Raw genomic sequence first — 25656 nt, 5'->3', positions numbered from 1 at the left:
TTGGAGACAGTTCTCAACAGATTTTTTGGGAAAAGACTAGTAAAATATTGCTCTTGAAATTGCACTTTGATTTTCATCGTCATGAAGTAGTTTGACTGCGGTTTGCCGTCATTTCACCCTAGTACTCCAGTTATGGCCCCGGGGTTCCGGCAGGCCCACCCCAGGGAATTTCGGTGCTCATTTGCATCAAGATCAAACTTTCTAATCAAGTTTTATTTGAGATTTGATCGTCATCATGAATCTAATTCACCAATCACCGATTTAATTTAAATCTAGATTTAACGTTACACCTTAAAAAAATCTACGAAGCATGATTTTTTTGATAATCCAAGTGGATTAATTCTTGTTAAAATCTTTAGTAGATGTGGACTCTGATATGGCTTTAGGTCTACTTATCAATATCGGTGCCATCCGTTCGCTCAGTTGCATACGCGGTGCGTGTCAACTTTATTTAGACCAAAATTATCTGTGACCATTGATAATCAAACAACTCAAAATCCTATTCATTTAGATGTAAACCTGAAACTTATTAATATATTTAAAAAAAACATCAACACTAGGATTTGTTTATTTAATATTTAGATTTTGTGTGGGTCCAGATCCAGCGTGCTTGTCAAGTTGTCATTATACTAGAGTCTAGACCCTAAGGCTAGCTATCAGTGGCGTACGCAGGATTTTTTCAAGGGGGGGGGGGAGTTTAACATTTTGAAATCGGGCCAAAAACTTCGCAACGACTCAGCCAGCCGCTGAATAATCGGGGGGGGGGGGGAGAGGACTTTTTTTTGGGGGGGGAGTCATCTTTTTTTTAGGTCATCCATTAGGAATTTTTTTTTTTAATTTTATTTAAAAAAAAATCAACACTCAAAAAGGGGGGGGGGGGTTCCAGAAAAACATACACATAAAAAAGCTCAAGGGGGGGGGGGGTTTACCCATGCATACGCACCTGACCCCTATTAATTCTTTTAATATATTAGAGATTTTTTTTTCTTCTCCAAATTGTGCAGTTCATGTTGATAAATCTATTTGTTTGTGTAAGAGAAGACCCCTAGTCCACAATTATGTTTACTTATGTAGTCCACTTCTTCTTGTCTTAATAAACCAATTCTACTTAGATCTAAGACTACTTTATATGTATAGGCCATATAAAGCATTTTTTGAAGCACAAGTTAAATCTTCCATTTAATTTTAATTTGTACTGTGGTCCATAATAAATTGGAATGTTGATTTCCACACCATATAAAAATTAAGGCCAACCATGACATGAAAAATAGCTTTTATGCTAGATCTATTTTTATTTTATTAAGAAGAAAGGGACGCCTTGATTGTCATATTGATTTGTTTTCTTTTTGTTCCAACAGATTGAAACTGATGAAGAGCTGGAAGGAGTTAACTGATGAGTAGACATTACAGCATTTCTTATGCAAGATGAAGCTGAAAGTGCCATGCAGGTAAAAGTTTCAGGATATTTAGCACACAAATATTAAACGACCACGTATTAATTCGCTAAAAAGGAAATGGAACTAATATAAGTGTATGCAAGCATATAAAGTGGAGGGTATGTTTTATTCTAGTTCTGCACTTAGCACACAAATATTGATATCTTTCCTTTCTTTGTTTACAAAGGGAATTTGTCCTTATTTACAGGAGGTCCTGTGTGTAGAAGAACAATTTCTAATGCACATTCAAGGCACTCCATGATCATACATGTAGGGTATACACAGGACCCCTCATTACTTTTTGTTGTTGTAAGTGGTCCTTTCACTTATTGAGCAATGAAGATGAAGAAGAACACAAAATAAGATTAATGAAAGTCTGTTTATAGGAAGTATTATGGTTGATATGTATCTATTATTATCACTTTTTAATTGAAGTACCTACATTGTTTTCTCTTATGTAAGATGATGCTTCTGTACAGTGGATGATGAAGGCATGCTGGTTACAAACCCAGGAGAGGAACAAAGAACAGATATTGACAGAATCATATCTAGAGATGTGGGCCTACTACACTTCATACGAGCAAGTGTGCTAATATACAATGTAGGTACCCCCAATAAACTATTGTAGAACACATATCATGCAGAAAGTTATAGATCGGACAAAGATATTTTTCATTGTCCGGTACTTGTAAAAGAATACTTGGCTGAATATCAAAATTGTGATTTAGATTTAAAATAAAATGTCGATATAGATGAAATATAAGTCTACATTACGTATGCTTCAGTAGCATTATTTCCAGCACATTCACTGGTCCAAGTTGTTGGGTCATTTTATGTCCCATACTTAACCGAGTATTAATCAATTATGAGCACAAGTTCACGATACAAGTAAATTGTACACGTATTACTTATTTCATACCTTGTCTGATCCAAGCTCCAGCAGCCTATCGTCAGAAATAATCTAAGATGTGGTCAGTAACTAGTCTTGTAGGAAAAATAGTTTAGGTTTGCCCACTAGAACCCCAGGTGAATTTCAGTCCTTCGTCATTTTGTCAGAGCAGGTATCAGGGTGTATGTTATTAGTCATTGTTGTTTTTTAAACACTGTATCTTATTTCATTTTTCCATTCAACAGACTTGGGTATCACTACAGCCCTCTCTTCTGAAAACTAGGCTACAACTTTATTGATGAATGCAGGAGACATCTACATGGCACTACGTCTTAAAGATGCCACCCTCGTATAATGAAAGAGGACAGTAGAGATGGGTCAACTACCATCTTATAGGAGGACTGGGCAGAAAGATTCTCCTTGAAATTTGAGTGATAAAGATCTACCAGTCTATATCAAAGATTGAATTAATCAATGATATTTTAATTATAATTATACATGTTGAAATTCATTTACCTCCATGGACTTCTGTATTTTAGAGGATTTGTAGATTATTACATTATTGCAGTATAATGCTGCTTCAAGTATTGTATGTAAGAAGGTTTGAAAGTCAACCCTCTAAGTGCATTAAATATAGAGAGACATAGACAGACTGCCATTTCATCATTGCCAAACTACTAATTTTAATAGAATCATGATGTTTTGATACTTCCTAACTTAAGAAAACAGGGGGGTGGGGGGGGGGGGGCTTGCAATCCTCTTCCTGGTTCTTTTTCTACATGGACCATGTAACTGGTTGCAAAAGTGTAAACAATATTATATTTATCATATGTTTATATTAGAAGGATTTAGAAAGTGAAAACGTTTTGAATTATACCATTTATGTGCTAGAAGTAATAATATAAGTATAATCGCAGTGTTTATTGTTAAGGGAAAGGAATTCCCAGTGAAATTAACAGTATACCAATGTAAAATTAATAAAAAAGAGAAATTATTCTTTAAAATAAAAATTATACAGGACATGGGCCTCCTAACTAAAACCCTGGTACCACTTCTGGGTTGTTTTTTTTTTGGGGGGGGGGGTGGCAGGCAACCCGGCCAATTCAAAATTTCCAGTGTTAAATATTAAATTGTCTTTAAAAAAAGAAATCATTTATGTCAAGATGAAATTAAACAATGTTTCACTTTCCTTTTTTCAAGTTGGAACATTTGAATGAAATGATTAACATACTTTCCGGTCTCTCTGGTCTCTACATTAAAAATGTTCAAAGCTCCTGCAAAAAGGCTGCAAAAAGGAAAAGTGAAGAGAATCCAAGTGAAATGTGGAGGGTAATGGAGTGAATATAGAATGGTTGATCGTAGTTGATAGCGAGTGCATGCAAATGAGTGGTAATAACAAGTACGACTGAAAGTGAGACAGAAAGGAATTGCAACAGGTTGTTCAGTCAAGAGAACAAAACTTGCAGAAGATTTTTCGAAAGACGGAGAAAGAGAGAGAAAGGGAATTTTGAAAGTCACAATGAGAGTGGATGGGGAAAATCCATCCACTGTGCCACATAATTTGTTTGTCTAAAAACCCGCCCCCCCCCCACCCCATGCGTGTTACCAAAATGTCCGCTAAAGGGGTAGTTTTCGTGCGTCAAAGTCCGGCCCGAGAATTGTAAAAAAAAGGGGTGTATTAGCTTTTCACCCGGAGATTTCTTTAAAAAGGGGGTGTTTTTCTTTTTTTCTCTCATCTCTTTGGACTCCTGAGAAATTATTTCGAATTTAGGGGGGTACATTGAGCATTTTTCATAATTTAGGGGGGTCTCCAAGGCAGGAAGAGCCCGCGAAAGGGGGGTTCGGAAATGTTGGCAGTCCTCAGATAGGGGGTGCTTTCAAAAAGAGGGAACAAGCATAATCCGTACCCTAAATAACACCGAGTGGGCCTGGGGGGGGGGGGGGGCGGGGTCTTAAATAAGGAAACTTAATACATCAGCATATTATTTAAAATGTATAATCATAGCCAGAGAATATGTTGAAAAATGGATGGTTATTATCATTTTTTTGTCAATAAAGAGGTTTTCAGAAAAATATAATGCTGGAATATTTAAATAAGTAGAGGTGGTAATGATGTTTAAGTTAGTTGGCGTAAATATTCATAAATGAATGATACATGCCATTAAAACTCAAGCAACACAACAACGAGTGGAACTTAAGGTCCACTTCCCAGATGCATCCTGGGTACACCAGCTGTTATAGTGGTGATCGATAATACAAGTTTGAGCGCGTATTTCACCTAACGGTGATCGCATCAGAATAATCCACGCTGATTCGCTGAATCACTTGCGTTGCTAGCGCGCAGCGTGATGAATAAATTACCCATAATTCCGTACAGTAGATTATTTGACCTCTCTGATTATGCTGATACGCGTATTGTCTTTTACCATGTAGTGAAAATCATTACAGTACACTTTTCGCGGGGAGCATCCTACAGAATGCATAATTCATAAGGCTCATGAATTATGCAAGGTAGCTTATTTTGGCTTCTAATGGATCCGGACAAAATGGCGGAGCTTGGGGGCCTGGGTGGGACCAAGGTGTCACTAGTTGCGCGAGTAGACAGGCGTGCATAGACCAGGGGCGGCCGCACAGAAACGTTGTTAACGCAAACAGCGCGCTAACAGTACCGATAGGGCTGTTTTGGCCGCACATAAGCGTAATGTTAGTTGAATTCACAAACAGCGCTGTTAGCCTAACATTTCAAGGCCGCGCAGAAGCCAACAGTAGTGGTAATGCAGCGTGTCCACACACAAAACAATTTATCGCGAAACTCTATAACGATACGTCGTATAAAGAATCATCGTATAAATTCCAGGATGTCCACACACAAGAAACGTCGTCACTAAAGAATCATCGTATAAAATGCCCCCTGTCCACACACAACATTTTCCGTGATTCTTTATAGAGTTTCGCGATAGTGATAAGAGGTCTGGTCTCATTTCGCTCGAGGTCACGTTAAGCCCCGCCCAGTTAGTTACACTAGTTACACTCCCCCAGGGGGTCCCCCTGTCCACACACAACATTTCCGTGATTAGGCGTGATTCTTTATTGAGTTTCAGTTCGAAACGATGCCCAAACCTGCGTTTCGTTAGACTAGTTTCGTTATACGACGTATCGTTAGTGAGCGTCCACACCTACAATTTTGGTCGTAAAACTATCGCGAAACGGTATCACTATCGCGAAACGGTATAGCTAATCATGATTAGTCACGGAAAATGTTGTGTGTGGACAGGGGGATGTTTTAACAACTCACTAACAGTGCCAGCGGCACCAATAGTGACAATGTTAGTGAATAATTTCTTGCGTGCGTTATAACTTTCTCCCTTTTTTATCATTCTATCACTTTCTCTTTCTGTCTTTCCTTATGTTATCCTTTGTGTCTTCCTTCCATCATCTTTTCTTATGTTATTCTTTGTTTTTATCTTTCTATAAATTTCTCTTTCTGTCTTTTCTAATGTTATTCTTTGTTTTTTCCTTCTTTCACCTTCTTGGTATTCTTTGGGTTTTAAATCATTATATCACTTTATCTTTCCGTCTTTCCTTATTTTGTCCTTTGTTTGGGGTAGAATTAGCTTCTGTCGAGTCTCATTGTACTGAGCAAATTGTTGATAAGTCTATGCAATCATGAAAGACAATACCCACCCACTTCATTTATTTTATTCATTTAATTGTTCTGGTATCCGACTTCGCCCCACCCCAACCCGGCTTTCACGATTCAGATATTCATTTGTACCAGACTCTGTTCATAAATTCAACTCACAGGTTAAACGTTAAACTTCTGCGTTGGAAATTAATTGTATAATTTGAAATACCAATGACCAAGGCTTAATTCTGAAACTCATGATTTGAAGTACATGTACCAATGACCATTTTTGTCGATTACCTTTTGCATGTATTTGTTCCTTGAGATGTATTTATTTCTTGTGATTACATATTTTGTTGAATATGACTGTAACGCCAGTGGAAAACAATTTTCTATGTAACTTGTTTGCAAAGACCAAATAAAATATCTTGTATCTTGTATCTTGTATCTTGTTTCTTGTTTCTTCCTTCCATCATCTTCTCTTATGATATTCTTTTTTTAAAGGTAATACAAAGTTTTGGGAAACTTTGGAAATTTGGCGGATAGTAATTCTTTACAATTTTGATATATTTGGATGCCCCTGTGGTATTATAAGCACTAGAAAATTTAGCCCCTAAAACACTTCTGCTTTTGAGAAAAATTGAATATAAAAATTTAACGGTGCTCCCGGTAAATTTTGATAAATTTCAAATAGCGCCTACGGCCATACAATGGTAACTGCGACCCTGAAAATCTCAGAATATGAAGTTGTGCTATGTAATTACCAAACGGAAATATCTAATCGGTCGATTTTGCTCAATAAAAATTGTTTTATAGCTTAAATAATATATTGACCTTGAGAGGGAGCTACAACATAAAGAGTTTATTATTTACAATTTCAGCTCTTTAGACTCAATTTCAACTGCGACAATGATCACTGAACATTGTAGAATCGCATATGCTTTCAATATGTTTAATTGAACCAAATTCATGACCCCATACCAAAACTTTGTATTACACTCTTAAAATGTTGGGTAAATTTAGTTGGGTAATTGTTGGTTGGTTAAAAAAATTCGTTATTCTGGGCTATTATTACCCATTTAAGCATTTAAGTGTTTTAACCAATATTGGGCAATTATTTTTACTTAATTATTGGGCGGATATTTACCAACAGTATTGGTAAATGAGGGTTGGGAACCAGTTGCCCCGTAGTTGTGTAATTTTGCCACATTTCCTTTGCGAGTTGGGTAAATTTTGTTGGGCAACTGATGGTTGGGTAGAAATTCGCCTAGAAATTTACCAACATTATTTTGCAAATTAGGATTGAGTAATTTTTGCCTGTAGTTGTGTAATTTTGGCACATTCCCACTGCGAGTTGGGTAAATTTCGTTGGGCAACTGATGGTTGGTCGAGAAATCGTTTCCAAAGTTGGGTAATTTTTATCCCAATCTATTTCAGGGCATTATATTTACCCAATTATTATACATTTAGCAACAACATCGTTCCAAGGAGTTGAGAGCAATTTACCAAGTAGTTGGGTAATTGTTAGATGCTGAGGAATATTACTCATCACCACTTACCCAATTTGACTTTGCTCAAATTTTGTTTGCTCATATTTGGGTAATAATTGACCACCGCCTCTTACCCAATTTTACTTTGCTCAAATTTTTGTTTGCTCATATATTGGGTAATAAATGACCACCGCCTCTTACCCAATTTCACTTTGCTCAAATTTTTGTTTGCTCATATATTGGGTAATAATTGACCACCGCCTCTTACCCAATTTTACCTTGCTCAAATTTTTGTTTGCTCATAATTATGCTGAGTAATAATTACCCATCACCACTTACCCAATTTTACTTTGCTCAAATTTTTGTTTGCTCATAATATTGGGTAATAAATGACCACCGCCTCTTACCCAATTTCACTTTGCTCAAATTTTTGTTTGCTCATATATTGGGTAATAAATGACCACCGCCTCTTACCCAATTTTACTTTGCCCAAATTTTTGTTTGCTCTTATGCTGAGTAATAATTACCCATCACCACTTACCCAATTTTACTTTGCTCAAATTTTTGTTTGCTCATATATTGGGTAATAAATGACCACCGCCTCTTACCCAATTTCACTTTGCTCAAATGTTTGTTTGCTCATATATTGGGTAATAAATGACCACCGCCTCTTACCCAATTTTACTTTGCCCAAATTTTTGTTTGCTCATATGCTGAGTAATAATTACCCATCACCACTTACCCAATTTTACTTTGCTCAAATTGTGTTTGCGCATAATTGGGTAATAATTGACCACCGCCTCTTACCCAATTTTACTTTGCTCAAATTTGTGTTTGCTCATATGCTGAGTAATATTTACCCATCACCACTTACCCAATTTTACTTTGCTCAAATTTTTGTTTGCTCATATATTGGGTAATAAATGACCACCGCCTCTTACCCAATTTATTTTGCCAATATTTTTGTTTGCTCATATGCTGAGTAATATTTACCCATCACCACTTACCCGATTTTACTTTGCTCAAATTTTTGTTTGCTCATAATTGGGTAATAATTGACCACCGCCCCTTACCCAATTTATTTTGCCCATATTTTTGTTTGCTCATATGCTGAGTAATAATTACCCATCACCACTTACCGAATTTTACTTTGCTCAATTTTTGTTTGCTCATAATTGGGTAATAATTGACCACCGCCCCTTACCCAATTTATTTTGCCCATATTTTTGTTTGCTCATATGCTGAGTAATAATTACCCATCACCACTTACCGAATTTTACTTTGCTCAATTTTTGTTTGCTCATACATTGGGTACTGATTTGACCAACGCCTGTTACCCAATTTCACTTTGCGCCTTTTTTGTTTGCTTATATAGGGTAGTAATTGACCACCGACTTTTACCAAATATATTTAGCTCAATTTTCTTTAGCTCACAATATGCTGTGTAAATATTGCTATGAAAAATTGAAATTATCTCTCCTGTAATTGTAACCATTTACTTCTATTTTAAAATTATAATAACAGAGTGTTGAAGCGACGATGAATTTGTGCGAGTTTGATGCTGAAAGAGTCCAAGATTTATCTTTTGTGAAAACTGAGCCATCTTAACCATGTAGGCCTATAGAGTTACATAATCTACGTAAGTAATGATCATGGAACGTACACACTATCATCGTCAATTACGCGCATGCGTAAATGGCAGTGGAAACCTTCAATGGGGACTAGACTTACGTTTTTAACCAGACTTGGGTAAAGTTTGCCTGGTATTGGTCTTGGGGTAGCGCGCACATGGCCTGGTCGCTCGCGATCAGCATGCCATGCGCAGTACTATTTCTATTTACTCGGTATACTAGCCGGCGCGGCCGTCCCGGCCCGGGAGCTCGAGCTATATGATACACCAACGTAACTAGCAGCCTGTACGTACGTCGTACGTACATACGCATCATATCGGAGTCTTGCATGCTAGAGCCTGAGGGTCTAAAAATGGAGCTCGACAACTGCTGCGGAGATAGTTCAAGTGAAGATGGGTTCATAGACCCTCTCACCAAAATCGTTCAAAGGTGGGGATGTCCGTCAGTGTTAAAGATACTAGAAGGTACGTTCACATCTTATTGAGATTAGAAGTTTAGAACATGATCAACAGGTACTTGTTCCCATATCCATAACACATGGGCAACATGTAGACTAGTTCTATATGCCTCAGCAATGGTTAATGAATACGCTTCAATTCAATTGGTCTATTAAACTTTGCCTCAAATTTGCTCTTTTAATGCATGTGTTACTAATCCAAACTAATATTTGATTGATATAGATATCAAATTCAAATTGTACTGTTTCCATGAATTTTAGATCACAAATGAATATTTAAAAATATTTTGTTCAAGATTTTACAAAACCCAAAGCCAGGCCAAAACCCGGATTTCTGTGCTGTTTCCTGCTACAATACATACATAACACAATACCCTCCATTTTCTATGGATCATGGGTTGTATGGGGTCCAATCACAGAACTCTTAAATACGTATTTAAGAGTTCTGTGGGTCCAATACATTGGACCACATACTTGTAGGTGTGTACCCAGATAGTATTACAGTACGTGGGACTGGTGTAATTTTGAACAATTATCTCTGTTATCTGAAATTGGTATTACTATACTAGATCTAGTCTAGGTCTAGATCTAGATCTAGGCCTACTTATATTTAATAATCAACACTGAACTGAATGATTCATCAGAAAATTGAAGTTGTCAAATAATGTACAATTTTATGAACATTATTTTGTGGAAGATCATCTTATGATTTCATTTTCCTGTAGATCTAGAAGTCTAGATTTCAAAAAGTGAGACAATTTGTCTTGCCCATTGCCATGTTAAGGATTTTGCCCTTTCATTTTCTACAGGACTTTGAAATCCAAACACTCTAAAAAAATGTTGGGCAAGTGCCCAATTTTTACCCAACATGAGGGCACTTATGTGTCCGACTAACTATTGGGTAAATTAAAGATTTTGCATGATTTACCCAGTGTTGGATGAAAGAAAATACTCAACTTTTAACCAACAAAATTTACCCCAATAGGAAATTCACCCAATTCTCACCATAATGTGTAGTATATTCGACACTAGTTGGGCAAATTCTTTCATCAGTAACTACATGGTTGGTAGAAAATAACCCAATTATTGGACAAAAATGACCAACTTTAATTTGCCCAAAAATATTACCCAATTATTTCATCGGTAACTACATGGTTGGTAGAAAATAACCCAATTGTTGGACAAAATTTGCCCAACATCAGTTTTACCAAGTAACACCTACCCAACTTATTTCTGACCTTTTATTAGGTAACTTCATACAGTAAATGGTTGGGAGAAATTATTTGACAAAAACGCGCCAAACTTTGATTTGCCCAGTAACATCTGCCTAACTTTGTTTTACAGAGCATAGACTCTACATCCTCTTGGTTTTAAATGGGGCTATTAATTATGTGCTATTGCGATATTCCTTGTCACAACTAAAAGGCAGTTGACCCACATTTTAGCCCATATTAATAGCCTAATTCAAAACCAAGAGGCTGTGGTGGTTTTCGAAATTGCAGTGACCTCGCTGTAGTACACGAATGGGCACAATTTTTAACATGGGTACATTTTTTCTCATTTAAAAAAATCTTTTTCTGAAAATAATTTTTAAATATGGAAAAATTACAGATGCTTAAGCCACCAAATTATGCCGACAAAATTGTACACTATTTTACTACATGTCCAGATTTCAATGAAATCATTAGAACCGATGGACGGATTACCATCCAAACTTGGGACATGTACATGTATCTTGCAAGTTGCAAAGCCAACGAACTGATTCGATTTTGGGATGGAGGTGCACATGGAGGAAGGACATTCGTTAGTACAGGATTAACTGTCCTATTTTGCTTCATATCAGTGAAATGTTCCAGCACATGCATTTTTTTTAATGTTTCACACCACTGAACAATAAGCTGTACAAAAGAATTATTAAACACCACAAATTATCTTTTCTAGGATAAACAATTGTCAGTTGCCTCTATTCAAGGTAACACACTATAATTTATATATGGTTGTATGGTACTGTAAGTGGCCTGTGAAAGGCTTGAGTGCTAGACTTTTTGAGAAACCCTGGTCAGATAAAGCTAGGTTATTTGTCATACTAAAGCTGAGAAACATGGCTACTAATGCAGACAATATCATGGCAGCCGCAAAAGGTTGAAAAAAACAATTACCGGTATGGCAATTTAAAGTTGAAGTAATAGGCATGACAGTGCACATGGAGAAGACACATATGATTATCAATGAATTAGTAATGTTAATTAACCAATCAGCATACATTGACCTCTATGCTAACTCTCAAATCATTCTGATTCATTTGGTAAGTTGAATGACTTTCTTTGAAATCAAATTCATTGCTGATGCAACTAATCTTTATACTTTAAATAGGCCCCAACATTGTTAAAAATTAGGCACAATTTGACTAAACTAATGTGATTACTAGTATGACTTTAGAAAAGGTTTCCATTCTTAATTTGATTGTGTGGATGTTAGTAACATCACCTGAAAATAAATAGCAATTAGTTGATACAATTCGCTAGTATGATCTAAAAGTAAGTTTTCTATACGAAGACCAAATTTTCGAGAAAATCGCATTTGAAAATTCAGATTTTCATAGACCCTTGTGGAATAAGAAAACATTGATTATAAATGCGATTTATTCAAAATGGAAGATATTTTAGCTGGAACATGAGCAAATGTTTACAGCTTATCATTATCTAAAACATATACTTTTGTTTAATTTGCGCAACCATACGTGTGTTTGTGGTATTATATGAAAACAATCAGTTTATGCTGCACTAAGCCTTATTTATCAATCTCTCCCTCTTCTTCTCCAGAAAATGAAGTTGATGTGGAAACCCTTCCCCTTCTAAGTGAAAGTATAATCACATCCTTCATACCCAAGATTGGACCTCGATTGAAGTTTCTCGCTGGGTGGCGTGCAGAGGTAGGCCCTAGATGTGGCACAATATCTCACTATGGATAGTTACAGATGCTTTCAGTGTCTTGATTTAATTAGGGGGGATATTTCTTGCCTATTCCATCATTTAAAATACACACATACAACAACCAGGGGAAAAAATGTAAGTATAACATGCATGCAAGGGGCATGTAGACTAACATTTCGTACATTATCGGGATATAGAAAACATCTCATTTCAAAGCACGCTGCACGGATAAAGACGTCAAGCACAACTACAAAAGCAGTTCCAGATCACCAAAGTGAAACCTGTTATGAAGGATCTGTTCTACATGTAGGAAAGAATAACAACACTGAAGGGAATTTGGAACAACTGCACCAGGAAAAGGCATTGTTTGTTGGAGAAAGCAGTGAGCAGGAAGATGTCTCTTTTGAAACGCAAACAGAGAGACTACCTGATATTGCAGCAAAGTTTGTAGCAGAACTCAGGGCAAGGACTAATGTGCCTGCTTCACACACCAACAAGGTCATTCAAACCGCACAAGATTTGGTTATTTCTGTGTTACAAACTGTGCAACAGGATGTGATGGATATCTTAAGTGAGCCACAATATGCAGCTAACAGTGAGCTGAGATCTGATATACAAGATGTATTCGAGAATTCAAAGAATCCATTTTCAGAGCTCATGTCAGATACTCAACAGAAAAAATATTTCTCTGAGAAAGGTGATTTCATTCAGCCTTGTGAGGTGTTGTTGGGAACTTGCTTAAAACCAAAAATTGATCAAAAGACAGGTGATCCACTGCAAAGCACACAAAAAGAAACCTTTCAATATATACCACTAGCTGACACTATTAAACAATACTTAGAGCGACCAGGAGTAATGAACGCCATACTGTCTCAAAAAGGATCAAAAGATAATGATGTTTTGTATTCATTCAAAGATGGTCACTATTATAAAAGGCAGGAAGCTACTGCTAGACAAGACTGTGAATTCTTAGTGCCTCTGTTGTTGTACAATGATGAGTTTGAGACAGCCAATCCGCTTGGGTCAAAACGCGGCAAACACAAGGTAAGTGCCTTTTATACAAGTGTGTTATCCCTTCCCAGGAAATACCAGGCTAGGCTGGAAAATATCATGCTCACAGCTATGATCACATCTCCGCTTTTGAGTAAATATGGCATCTCAGAAGTTTTGAAGGTAATCAAGGATGATCTGCAGCAGATGTGGACTGATGGACTCACTATCAAGTGCAAAGAGTTTGAGGGTAGGGTCAAACCCTACTTATTCCAAGTTGTAGGGGACAATCTTGGCATTCATGCCATGCTGGGATGTACAACCTGTTTCCGTGCCAACTATTACTGTAGATTCTGTAGAGGGCATCGCTCGTTGCTTCAGAAACAGCCAAAAGAGGATGCCCAATATCTCCGTGATGAAATAAACTATGATACAGATCTTCAAAAGCCCTTGTCAGAATCTGGCTTGAAGCATGCAACAGTTTTGAATGAATTGCCTTACTACCATTCCACCCAAAACTTATGTCCAGATGTAATGCATGATTTTACAGAGGGAGTCTTGCCCCTGGAAATGCACCTTGTTTTGAGTAAACTTGTTCAGAAGGGTTTCATAACACTGGATGAGGTGAACAGTAGAATATCCTCATTCAATTTTGGCTTTGTGGACCGCAAAAACAGACCAAGCCCAATCAGGCAGGCATCACTGAAGAATCCATATTCTGCCAGTGGACAGACATCAGCACAGATGACGTGCCTTGCATACAACATCCCTCTCATGATAGGAGACAAGATTGATGAGATGTGTGATGAGTGGGAACTCTTACTGTCAATCATTGACATCTTCAAAATCATTATGAGTCCCAGTATCAGTAAGTCTGCCATCTATGTCCTGAAGGCAATGATTGATGATCACCACAGGCTCTTCATGCAGCTCTTCCCTGAAGCTAGTCTAACTCCGAAGCAGCACTTTCTTGTGCATTACCCACGTGCACTGAAACACCTTGGGCCACTGACCCAGTATTCAGCATTGCGTTTTGAAGCAATGCACAGACCTTTCAAGCAGATTGCCAGTGTATCTTGCAACTACCAAAACATTGTCAAAACATTGGCTAACAGATACCAAATGGCACGGTGCTACAGGTCAGTATCAAATCAGTCACTGGATAGCCAAGATATCAATGTGTCACAGCAAGCTGCAGCAATGCTTGGTGATCTACTTGATGATGAGGCACTTTGCAAAAAAATTAACTGTGGAAGGGGAACCGAAGTTACAGTTGCTGGGAAAGTGGACATTCATGGATATGAGTTCCGGGCAGGTGTTGATGTACTTCTATATTGGACTGATGATGATGGACCCACGTTTGGACGTGTTCAGCATATTGTAGTGGTGCAAGAAAAGTTGTATCTGCTCCTTCGGCTGTATCAGACCTTGTACTTCAACAGACATGTTGAAGCATTTGCAGTACAGGTGGGCAGAGAGGAAGCACAAGCTGCTGTTGAATGGTGTGACCTGTTTGATCACAGGCCAGTCAATGCTGTCCAGTCCTATAGTGGAAGAGGGCGCTGCTTGTATATTGTGGTGCACCATTCATTCATCTAGGAACAAGAAGGTACGTGTAGGCAACACGTTGCAAGCAAGTGATATATTTTTACAACTAGACATTACAGGTGCACTTGCAAATTTTGTCTTAGAGAACAGAACCAAAACAAAGCAAAAGAAAGAAACTGTTATTCCAATTACAATTATATCCATGAATCAGTTCTTAGTGTATCATTCTACACATTTTGATTGAAAAAATAGCTAAGAAGCTAACCTTGATCGATCTGTACTGACTTGCTAACAAATTTTGATTATTCCAATGAAAATTTTACAGTAAATATCTGGTTTGAATTTTTTAACTCGTTATTAACTTCATTGTTTCTGTATCTGAAAATGTGTCTGTTATATTTGCATTCATTCATATTATGTTGTAATTTCTTAAATGTACCATGACTCATGCCAAGTTTTTCTAGCATATGTACTTCATTGAGGCCCCGGAAATGTGCTATTTTTTACCAATGCATGTTCCTGCCTAAAGTGAAAGTTCCTAACTGGATATTATTATATTATAGATGTACTGAAGAAGCTTCGGCTCATGAGTGACCACTTTTCAATTATGGGTTTGCTTTAAACAGGACAAGGGTACAGAAACAGTGAGAATGATTTTCCCCTTCAAGGAATAAACTTGATACTAAAGTCTAACCTGGGGCTGTTTGTGTCATTAATAATGTAAAGAATAATCAGTCATTTACATGTACATTGAAAGTTCAATTATTTTTCATTTATTTATTGTAGTATCATGCTGAAAATCAACAAAGCATTGAACAAGCATCAACGTCGACAAGAAGCCCATCAGTGTTCTCCTTAGATGACTGCTCAGATCTCTCTTGTGTAACAGGAAGTGAGTGGAGTCCCAGACAAAGCCCTTCCCAGCCCAGTTTGGATACGCCACTTTACGACTCCCCAGAATCCAAGAGTCCTGATCAACATCCTCCCCTGAAACGGGTCAAGAAAGTGCATTTCGTAAGTTTATGTATATAGTGGGCTGATACAATTGAAGAGTGGGCATGTCGAGTCACCATCATTCATCAGTTTTTATGCCTCCCACACATAAGGGTGCCGGAGGCATTATGTCTTGGAGTTATCTGTCTGTCAGTATTTCTGACAAGCAGCAGGGCTCAAAGGTGAAAGGTCAGTTCAAAGGTTATTCAAGTTTTTACTAAAAATACCATTTTATTTCTACATCTGCAGAATGGCTAGTGATATGATTTGGTAGGTACATTTTGGTATGAATGAATAAAGGAATGTTATGGAAAATGTTTGGTTGGGGTTATGGGTTTTAAGCTAGTCTAAGGTCAGTTTCAAGGTTTCATTGAAATTTTTTATCAGAACAAAGTTTGCAAGGAATGCCCAGTGAGTGATTTATGATGGGCTTATTGTAGGAGGTCGGAGAGCCAGAGATATACCCACCGACTGCATGCTGTCACATTTCACTTGTTTATTCTGAATTTACTGATCTTTAAAAAAAAATCCTTTATCTGTTGCAGAACATTGCTTGTATATTGAGAGAGACCACCATGGGAAGAGCAGCATTAAGGAACATCAATGCTACAAATCTCTGCAGCAAAAGGGACCGGCATACTGTTGTGGATATGTTGACTCAGTACCTGATACGGGAGTATGGTACCAAGCCAAGCTCATTTGTGAAGGCATCAATGGCCCATGCCCTTGTGACAAGCTTTCCTTTCTTAAAAGATCCAGAATCTCCACTTGGCTATGTAAGTCCTGTCCATGAATTGCTTTCCTTAATATATGTGACCTCAGGTATGGCTCAGATCACCACTTTTTTCTGGACTGATTTATGGATTGATTCTTACCACAGCGGGCATTTATTACTTGGAGGTGCCTTAATTCTTAGGTTGTCCATCCATACCTCCATCTGTCCCTACCCCACAGACCCCATTTACAAGAAAGTGAATTTTATGAGAAGTTTCTGTTTGAGCCAGAAGCAATAAGCTACTTTAAGGTCTAAATCAAATAAATTATGTGTTTATGCAATAACTTTTGGAATACTGGATCATATTATTTTGTGTAACTTGCTATGAAGCTTCCTCAATTTTGTTATTCTTGTATTTATTATATTGGAGATGCTCAATCAATTGCATGTTGTATCACATTATCACAAGCATTATAAGAGCATCTCTGGCAATAGTAAATTTGACAGTAGACAGGCCTGAAAAGCTTACAAATAATGAAAAGCTAATATGGCATCAATCACTAAATCGTGCAATATTTTTGTTTATTTTTACCACTTGTTTATAAGTTATATTATCCAGTAATGACACATCTCTTAATATTTAGACTTTTGTCTGCATGCCATTGAGTAATGGATATTCACAGAATTATCCATCATTCACTTTGTTTTTGCAATGACCTGATGACATTGCTGGAATATAACAGTGTGCAGTTAGAAATAGGTACTTAAGAGGACAAACCTTGTTATTGCAAACACTGACATATGTAACAAAATATGTAAATGTACAGTTTACACTGGAATTTTATTGTGCTTTTATTTGATTATTATTAATGTTTAACAAATGCTGTTGAGCATTACTGTTTTTGAAGTTGAATTATGAAGGAATTTTAATTTATTTGAGCAGGAGGCCTGGTACTGCGTGGGGGCCAAGGGACGGCCAGCAACAGGCTACCTGGAGGAGCATCTGAGGTATGTCAGAAAAAAGGAGAAGTCCCTGAGGGTACCAGTAGCTGAAGACGAGGCAGAGTCTCAAAAGCAAGGTATTCTGGCTACTTTTTCATATAGTTAAAGTTATGAGTTATTCAGATCCGGCTGATGAAGTCATGCTGTGCCATAACAAACTGGTGGGGCATGAGCAATGTCAACTAAAACCCCCCTTCCAATACAATCATCAAAAACTTGTTGATACATGCTAATTGTTGATTGTTCTGTTGCATTATATCCAGGAGATACTGATCTTGAGTCTGTGAACGATGATAACATCACGACAATGGAAGAATGGCTGCGTAACAACAAGGAGCCAGAGGACATGGTGAAGGACTACATGAAACAAACAGCAACAAAAAGACATGACTGGATCAAGAGAAGTGACTGTTGTGTGAAGAACATTCTTACCACATATCCCAGACTTCTCGATGCTGGAATGGTATGTGGACCTTGATTTTTCTTCTGCATGTGACAAGAAAGGACATTAAATTAAACTAGAGTCGCATGTTTTGAGAAGTAACTTTTTTGTTTTTTGGTTGCATGGGCAGGTTTACTTTAGCAGTCTCCTTAAAGGGATCGTTTAACAATCTGAGATACACGGTCCTACAGAAATCGTGCATCCCTATTGAACCGATAATTGTTAGTGTGTATCATTCAAATCCTTGCAAAATGGTAAAGAGAAGATGCAAATGAAAGATATCCTACCTTTAATCTGGCTTCTATAACTATCCTAACAATTACAGATTGAAGGAGATTTTGCAGAATTGTTCCCAGAGAAAGCAAACGCACTGTACCAGAAGTGGCCCACATTCTGTAACAAAGTAGTGGACTTCACCGAGAAAACTGGCAACTGGAGAAGTGCAAGAGCCGAATTCGAAAACATTCATGACCCTGGGAAACTCAGTCTTGGTATGTGGTGTCAGAACACACATTTGACAGTATTAGTGAAAATGACTTGAGAGAAAGTCAAAAGAATTTATTTCAATTACACTATATGATGTTTATTTTTGTGGCCAGGACCAAACATTGAGTCTAATATCCCCCCTGTAAGGAATTGAACTGAAATAAATAAAAGTGCTCTGAAACATATAATACATGTACAACATATGATAAAAACATGATTCCATGACAAAGGTTTAGCATACTTTTACTTGCTTGTTTTGTTTGTTTGCTTTTTGGGGTGGGGATGGTGGTTTAAAGCTCATTGGGAAGGCTATGCTGAAGTTTGTGCAATTTTGATTTTCTTTACTCAGAAAGCTGAGCTCCAAATTACTGACTGACATTTACGTTGAGTGATTTTACCCATATTTGTAGAAAATAATTGTTGTATTCGACCGTTATTTTTAATTTGCTGTATATAACTGTACATTTTGTAAGATGTTCCATAATTGACCTGTTTGCTGTTGCACCTTTTCTTCATATGTAATTGGGACTTAATTACTTAACTCTTTCATTGTTTCCCTCTTTTTAGAGGAAAAGAGCAATCTTGGATTCTACATGCTCCCAGTCTTGTTCCGAGGAAGGAAAGATTCCAAGAGAGGAACGTACACCACTGCAGAAACATTGTCGTCCTTCATTGACGTTCAACCAGTAAGTATATGTGCTGGGGAGGTGGTAAAGTAATGACATGTAAGGCATATATTTTGGTTTGTGTTTAAAATCTTGCCATAGTAATCATATTTCATTACAAACAAATTCAATAGTTAATTTGTTAAGAGTTTCAAACCTAGGACAACTGATGAAATTGAGGTTGAAATGCAATACCTATGTTCTTACCAGATAAGGCATTGCCATAACATTTTATTTGTGTAAAACTTGAAAAGCAACCATTTTCAAGTTCCTAGTAATGGGCACGCTGGTCCCCAAGGAGGCCCTGCAGGGGCAACACTAGGCGCTTTAATCTTAATAAGTCAGTTCGTCATTATCTGTGGTACAACTACAAATGGCCTCAGATTTGTCATCACATCGCATTTCACTCATGAATGCAAGCAAGTCCTTTAACCTGCAAATGACATGTGAAAAATGCATGCTTATATTAACAGGCTGTATATGCCTTCCAGCTTAGTTGATGTAATGCTCTGAACGTGACCAGTTTGGGTACAGTTGACCTTTGCCGCAGGGATATGTAAGAATACCCAGTAATGTTTTGATGGGACAGGGATGAACATGCATAAACAAATTTGGGTGTCCTGTAGGTGATTGTGGATTCATAAGCAGAAGCATTCGACAAGCATCAAATATATATATATCAATCCATATAATTACAAATGATTTCTTCTTGATTTCTCTTTGGACTACAGGAGGTTCTCGACATCCAGACTTATGTTGATAACATTGATGAAGCAGTCAGGTCACAGCCATTTGTTGTTGTGCGTGGGAACATTCTCACACCAATACAGGCGTACGTCGTAGTAGAGAGGAGGATACTTCCTGCCGCAACACTGCTTAAAGCAGTCGACTTGTGCTTTAAGGCACTTTATGTGATGGATATCGAATATCAGCCGCAAAGCTGTTCTGTTTGGAAATTTCTCCAGATTGTGGTGTTCCAGTTTACCGATGGGGAGCATCTTACACCAAAGCTGCGGGAGGTCCGAGCCTTCATGAACATGCCATAAGCCATCATGATGTGTTCACGCCAAGGATGATTACTGGTGATATATTTCCTACAGATGAAACTGACACATCATCGTTTAGCACATTTTGGCTACTTGAACCAGTTTATTTTGGGAGAAAAAAAACTGGAAAAAAGTATTATTTTGGACAAAATAACCTTAAAGACAAACTGTTATGAGTTGGATTCAGCACATTATTTTACATAATTTAGACATGTTTGTGTAAGACTGAAGATTTGAGGGTGGGGTGAGGATCGCTGAATAATATAAAAAAAAGAGTGAATTTATACACAGCAGAAGTCTTTGTGTACATTTTAAAAATGATAAAGGCCTAATTGTTTTATCCCAATCATTGCTTAACATCCCCACCTTGAAAGTTTAAGAAAACAAATGAATATATGCCAAGTATAAATACAAAACATATTATTGGCTATAAATCTTTTGCACTGGCGTATACAAATGCTTATCGTGTTTGGTCTTAATCCCAAGAGTACTGTTTCATAACTCGTACATCAAAATGATATATTTCTTCATAAAACATGAGCTATGATATTTTCTGCGTTTAAAACAGCAAGTGGGGTATATGATTGTAAATTACATATACCATTAATTTTCATGTAATGTGTATCGTCCATTGACCCTACGCTGAACTCTCTGCTGAATGGACTGCATGCATTAATTTACATCGCGCAAAGCAGAAGTAGAGAAGTCAACATTTTCATCTACATTTTGCAAAATTGTATTGATATTATTGATAATATCAATAAAATCAATCAAACTGAGTATAGCAGGTAGGGTCAATTGATTTTTGTTGTCTTTAATCTAATCAAAAAGTTATAGTAGGCAGTGTGTATCCTTGTTATTTGATCAGTACCTGTTCACCATCACAGATAGCCAAACTTTCATGTGGTACTTCTGCACATGTCAAATAATCTAGAGGGATTTGAATTTATTTCCTCTTTTTTTTTCACTTCAAAAAAATGTGTGCATGTGTAACACTCTAAGGCAGAGTATTGGTGTGTCAGGATAAATGAACACTATGCCACACCCACAAAATATATATGATGCACATATTCATGTATGAAATCAGAGTTCATGGGATACATACAGTGTACATCAAAGTTGTCATGCTGCACCAAACAGGGGCTATATTTGCATTTACTTTTTTTAAAAGGTTGTATTTTTTTCACCAAAAATTGTAATGTTGTAGTTGATGTGAACAAGTTTTGTTTTTACGTTTCTGATGAAAACAACAACATGTGTTTACTGTGTATGTTATTTGTGTTTCAGTTAAGCAATTATTACCCTTTAGATGAGAAAAAGAGTTGAGCAAATAGATGTTATGGAAAAAATGTTGAGCAATGATTATCCAACAGACGAATTAAAAAGTTGGGCAAATGGATATTGTGGAGAAATAGTTGAGCAATTATTACCCAATAGATGGTTGTTTTGATAGTTGGGCAAATGGATATTGTGGAGAAATAGTTGAGCAATTATTACCCAATAGATGGGTGTTTTGATAGTTGGGCAAATGGATATTGTGGAGAAATAGTTGAGCAATTATTACCCAATAGATGGGTGTTTTGAGAGTTGGGCAAATGGATATTGTGGAGAAATAGTTGAGCAATTATTACCCAATAGATGGGTGTTTTGAGAGTTGGGCAAATGGATATTGTGGAGAAATAGTTGAGCAATTATTACCCAATAGATGGGTGTTTTGAGAGTTGGGCAAATGGATATTGCGGGGAAATTGTTGAGCAATTATTACCCAATAGATGGGTGTTTTGAGAGTTGGGCAAATGGATATTGCGGAGAAATTGTTGAGCAATTATTACCCAATAGATGGGTGTTTTGAGAGTTGGGCAACTGGATATTGCGAAGAAATTGTTGAGCAATTATTACCCAATAGATGGGTGTTTTGAGAGTTGGGCAAATGGATATTGTGGAGAAATAGTTGAGCAATTATTACCCAATAGATGGGTGTTTTGATAGTTGGGCAAATGGATATTGTGGAGAAATAGTTGAGCAATTATTACCCAATAGATGGGTGTTTTGATAGTTGGGCAAATGGATATTGTGGAGAAATTGTTGAGCAATTATTACTCAATAGATGGGTGTTTTGAGAGTTGGGCAAATGGATGTTGCAGAGAAATTGTTGAGCAATTATTACCCAATAGATGGGTGTTTTGATAGTTGGGCAGACTGGGAGTTGGGTAAAAACTGGTTGGGCATTTAATTAACCAACATTAAACTTACTCAAAAGTTGGGCAAATAGAAGGTTGGGCAATATCTAACTGGGTAAAATTGGTTGGGCAAGAAATTACCCAACTGAAAATATAACCAACTGTTAGGCAATTGTAGAGTTGGGTAAAATATGATGGGTCACCAACTGATGGGCAATTTGATTTGCCCAACCACATAGCAAACTGATTACCCAACATCAGTTGGGCAGATTTTAACCAATAGTTGTGTGGACCGTATGTTGCTCAGTGTTGGTTAAAAGTTGGGCATTTTTTTGCCCAACTATTTTAAGTGTGTACCTTTAATCATTCTATCACTTTCTATTTCTGTCTTTCCTCATTTTATCCTTTGTTTCTTCCTTCCATCATCTTCTGTAATGTTATTATTTTTTTAATCATTTGATCACTTTCTCTTTCTGTCTTTCCTTATTTTATCCTTTGTTTCTTCCTTCCATCATCTTCTCTTATGTTATTCTTTGTTTTATCATTTTATCACTTTCTCTTTCTGTTTTTACTTTCTGATTTACGCTGCGATGTAGCAAGATGACGTCATTATGACGACGCCACGACGGGTCACTAGTTTTCTGACGAACCCCAAATCATCGATGAACGGGTTCGCAAATTTGGCCTGACGACGCCAGACGACCCGACGCATGCACAAATCGCTGAAATGACGTCACATCTACGAACAAATCATAGATTTTACCTAACTCTATGGCTCAAATCCACTAACAGGGCTGTAACAGCGTGCGTGTCTAACAGCGCTCTTACAGCGCTTCCTGTACGGTCATTTTACCCGTGTTGTTAGTGGCTGTTTTGTTAGTGACTTGTTAGCGCTAACAAACCTGCTACTAACAGTGTTTCTGTGCGGCCCGCCCAGGCGCGGATCAAGGATTTCTTAGGGGTGGGGGCCCAATTTTGTTTTGCTCCCGAAAATTTTGAAAATCGCGCCGGCCGAAAATTCGCTCAGTGGCGGAGGGGGGGGGGGGGGGTAGTGAGCACATTTGTTTTGTTTGGCCCTCGAAAATTTGAAGGATTGCACCCCACCCCCCCCCCCCTTGAGCGCCAGGGGGGCCCATCTCCCCAACAAGTTTTTTTTTTAATCCCAAGGGGGGGGGGGCGGGGCCCCCGCCCCTTCCCCCCTCCCCCTGGATCCGCCACTGGCATAGACTGACAATGTAACACCTGTCTTTTATCGTGTCTTTGAGGAGTTTCTTGTGAAGTGGATTACACGTGATATCGCCGATCATATAGACCTCCGTCAGTTTGGCAGTGTCAGGGGCTCTTCCACTGTACATTACCTCCTCAGCCTGGTTGATTGTATGATGCGTGAAACTGACAAATCGGGAACGATTGCATTAATTTGCACAGTTGACAATGCCAAAGCATTTGCTGCTATCGATCATACCGTTTTAGTTACTAAGATGATACATATATCAATCTATCATTTCCGTTGTGTTTGACTTCCTGAGTAACAGATCTCAAACTTTCCGCTTTTAGTGGGATTACCTCTCAACTTTAATACATAACATGTGGTGTCCCACAGGGCAACAGGCTTGGCCAAATCCTATTTCTGATCATGATCAATGAGGCTGCAAATTTCACCCCAAATAGATGAAAATATGTTGACGACCTAACCCTAGCAGAATTCAGAAAACATACTCAGCAATCACAATTGCAAATCAGGTCTCCCAGCTAAACCAATGGTGTAGCACAACTCACATGACGCCCAAACCGTCAAAATATAAGATAATTAACATATGCTTCATGCGAAACCCTCCACCTTTACCTGAAATCAAGATCGGCGATACTGTTCTTCAAGAAGTCACACCCCTGTCACTGTTAGGAGTTACTTTGCAATGTAATATGAAGTGGGGTCAACAAATTGACCATGTCGTTCAAAAAGTTTCGAGACGATTGTTTATGTTGTGCATCTTGAAGAGATACAATGCATCTTGTAGTGATCTAGTTTGGATTTACAAATCCCATATCCGTCCCATTCTAGAGTATGCCTCACCTTGTCTGGTCTTTCTCAATCAATTTTCAACAGTCTGAGAAAGTTGAGAGAGTTCAGAGGCGTGTGACCAAGATCATTCTCGGTGTCACCCCTCTCACCTATGATGAAAGGCTAGAGAGTCTAAATCTACCCTCCCTTTAAGCAAGAAGAATTGAGCTTGATACTTAGTTTGCCCACTCGCTACTGACGTCCCGACACAGAGACTTACTTCCACCATCTAAAGATTCCTTGCCCAATTTTCGCCCCCTCCGTAATAATCATAGTTTAGTCATTCCTAGGTGCAGGACTAACCGGTATCAAAATTTTGCTGTTCCTTCTCTTGTTCATACAATTAATAAGCCTTAATCCTCTCCCCCTCCCCCCCCCCCGCCCTCCATTTTCCCTTTTCTTCTCTCTCTTTCTCGCTTTTGTGTTCTCTCTCCCTTCCGCCCTCTCTCTCTCTCTCTCTCTTTCGATATACCTCTCCCTTTCCTGCCCCTCTCTCTCTTGCTCTATCTCTCAATCCCCCCTCTCTCTCTCTTTCTCCCTCTTTATTCCCCTTATCTTCCTCATCACATCCTCTCCAATTCGGTCGCTCTCTCTCTTTATGTTCCCCTCCCTTCATTTTTCCTTTTCGCTCGGCACATAATCACATATAATTAAATGTATTGATCTAGTTTTTAAAAAAAAATTATCTATTGTCTATCTACCTCTCCCTCCCGCACCCTCTCTCTTTATCTTCATCCATCTCCTCCTCCTCTCCCTCCTCAATTACTCTCCCATTCGCGCTCTCTTTCTCTCTCTCTCTCTCCCATCCCTCTCTTCATTTTCCCTTTCTCTCTATTTCTCTCGTTGTGTTCTCTCTCCCTCACGCCCCTCCCTCTTCCTCCCCCTTTCTCCCTTTCCCTCTTTCCCTCCATCTTCAACTTTTCTCTCTCATCCCTTCCACTCCCATTCGCGTGCGCGCTCTCTCTCTCTCCCCTCCCTCCACTTTTCCTATATCTCTCTATCTCTCTTTGTGTTCTCTCTCCCTTCCGCCCCCTCTCTATTCGTCTACCTACCTCTCTCTCCCCTC

At 38.0% G+C, this 25656-nt stretch overlaps 2 protein-coding genes across 2 annotated transcripts; both read left to right on the top strand.

Annotated features, from left to right (window-relative positions):
* Window positions 1-8802: 8802 nt before the first annotated feature.
* On the top strand, window positions 8803-15193 carry LOC115925391. The gene is made up of 2 exons (XM_030989109.1): window positions 8803-9535; window positions 12351-15193. The coding sequence occupies exon 2, from the start codon at window positions 12492-12494 to the stop codon at window positions 15048-15050; it is 2559 nt and encodes an 852-aa protein (XP_030844969.1). The 5' UTR covers window positions 8803-9535; window positions 12351-12491; the 3' UTR covers window positions 15051-15193.
* A 608-nt stretch (window positions 15194-15801) lies between these two features.
* Window positions 15802-21747, top strand: LOC115925392. The gene is made up of 7 exons (XM_030989110.1): window positions 15802-16013; window positions 16538-16768; window positions 17651-17786; window positions 17973-18172; window positions 18477-18642; window positions 19205-19323; window positions 20034-21747. Exons 2-7 carry the CDS (start codon window positions 16568-16570, stop codon window positions 20346-20348), a joined length of 1137 nt encoding a protein of 378 aa, XP_030844970.1. The 5' UTR covers window positions 15802-16013; window positions 16538-16567; the 3' UTR covers window positions 20349-21747.
* Window positions 21748-25656: the final 3909 nt, after the last annotated feature.

This window comes from Strongylocentrotus purpuratus, unplaced genomic scaffold, assembly GCF_000002235.5.
Source record: "Strongylocentrotus purpuratus isolate Spur 01 unplaced genomic scaffold, Spur_5.0 spur5_scaffold_18, whole genome shotgun sequence".
Taxonomy (NCBI): domain Eukaryota; kingdom Metazoa; phylum Echinodermata; class Echinoidea; order Camarodonta; family Strongylocentrotidae; genus Strongylocentrotus; species Strongylocentrotus purpuratus.
The sequence above is the reverse complement of the archived record's forward strand: the minus strand, read 5'-3'. Positions and strand labels throughout refer to the sequence as shown.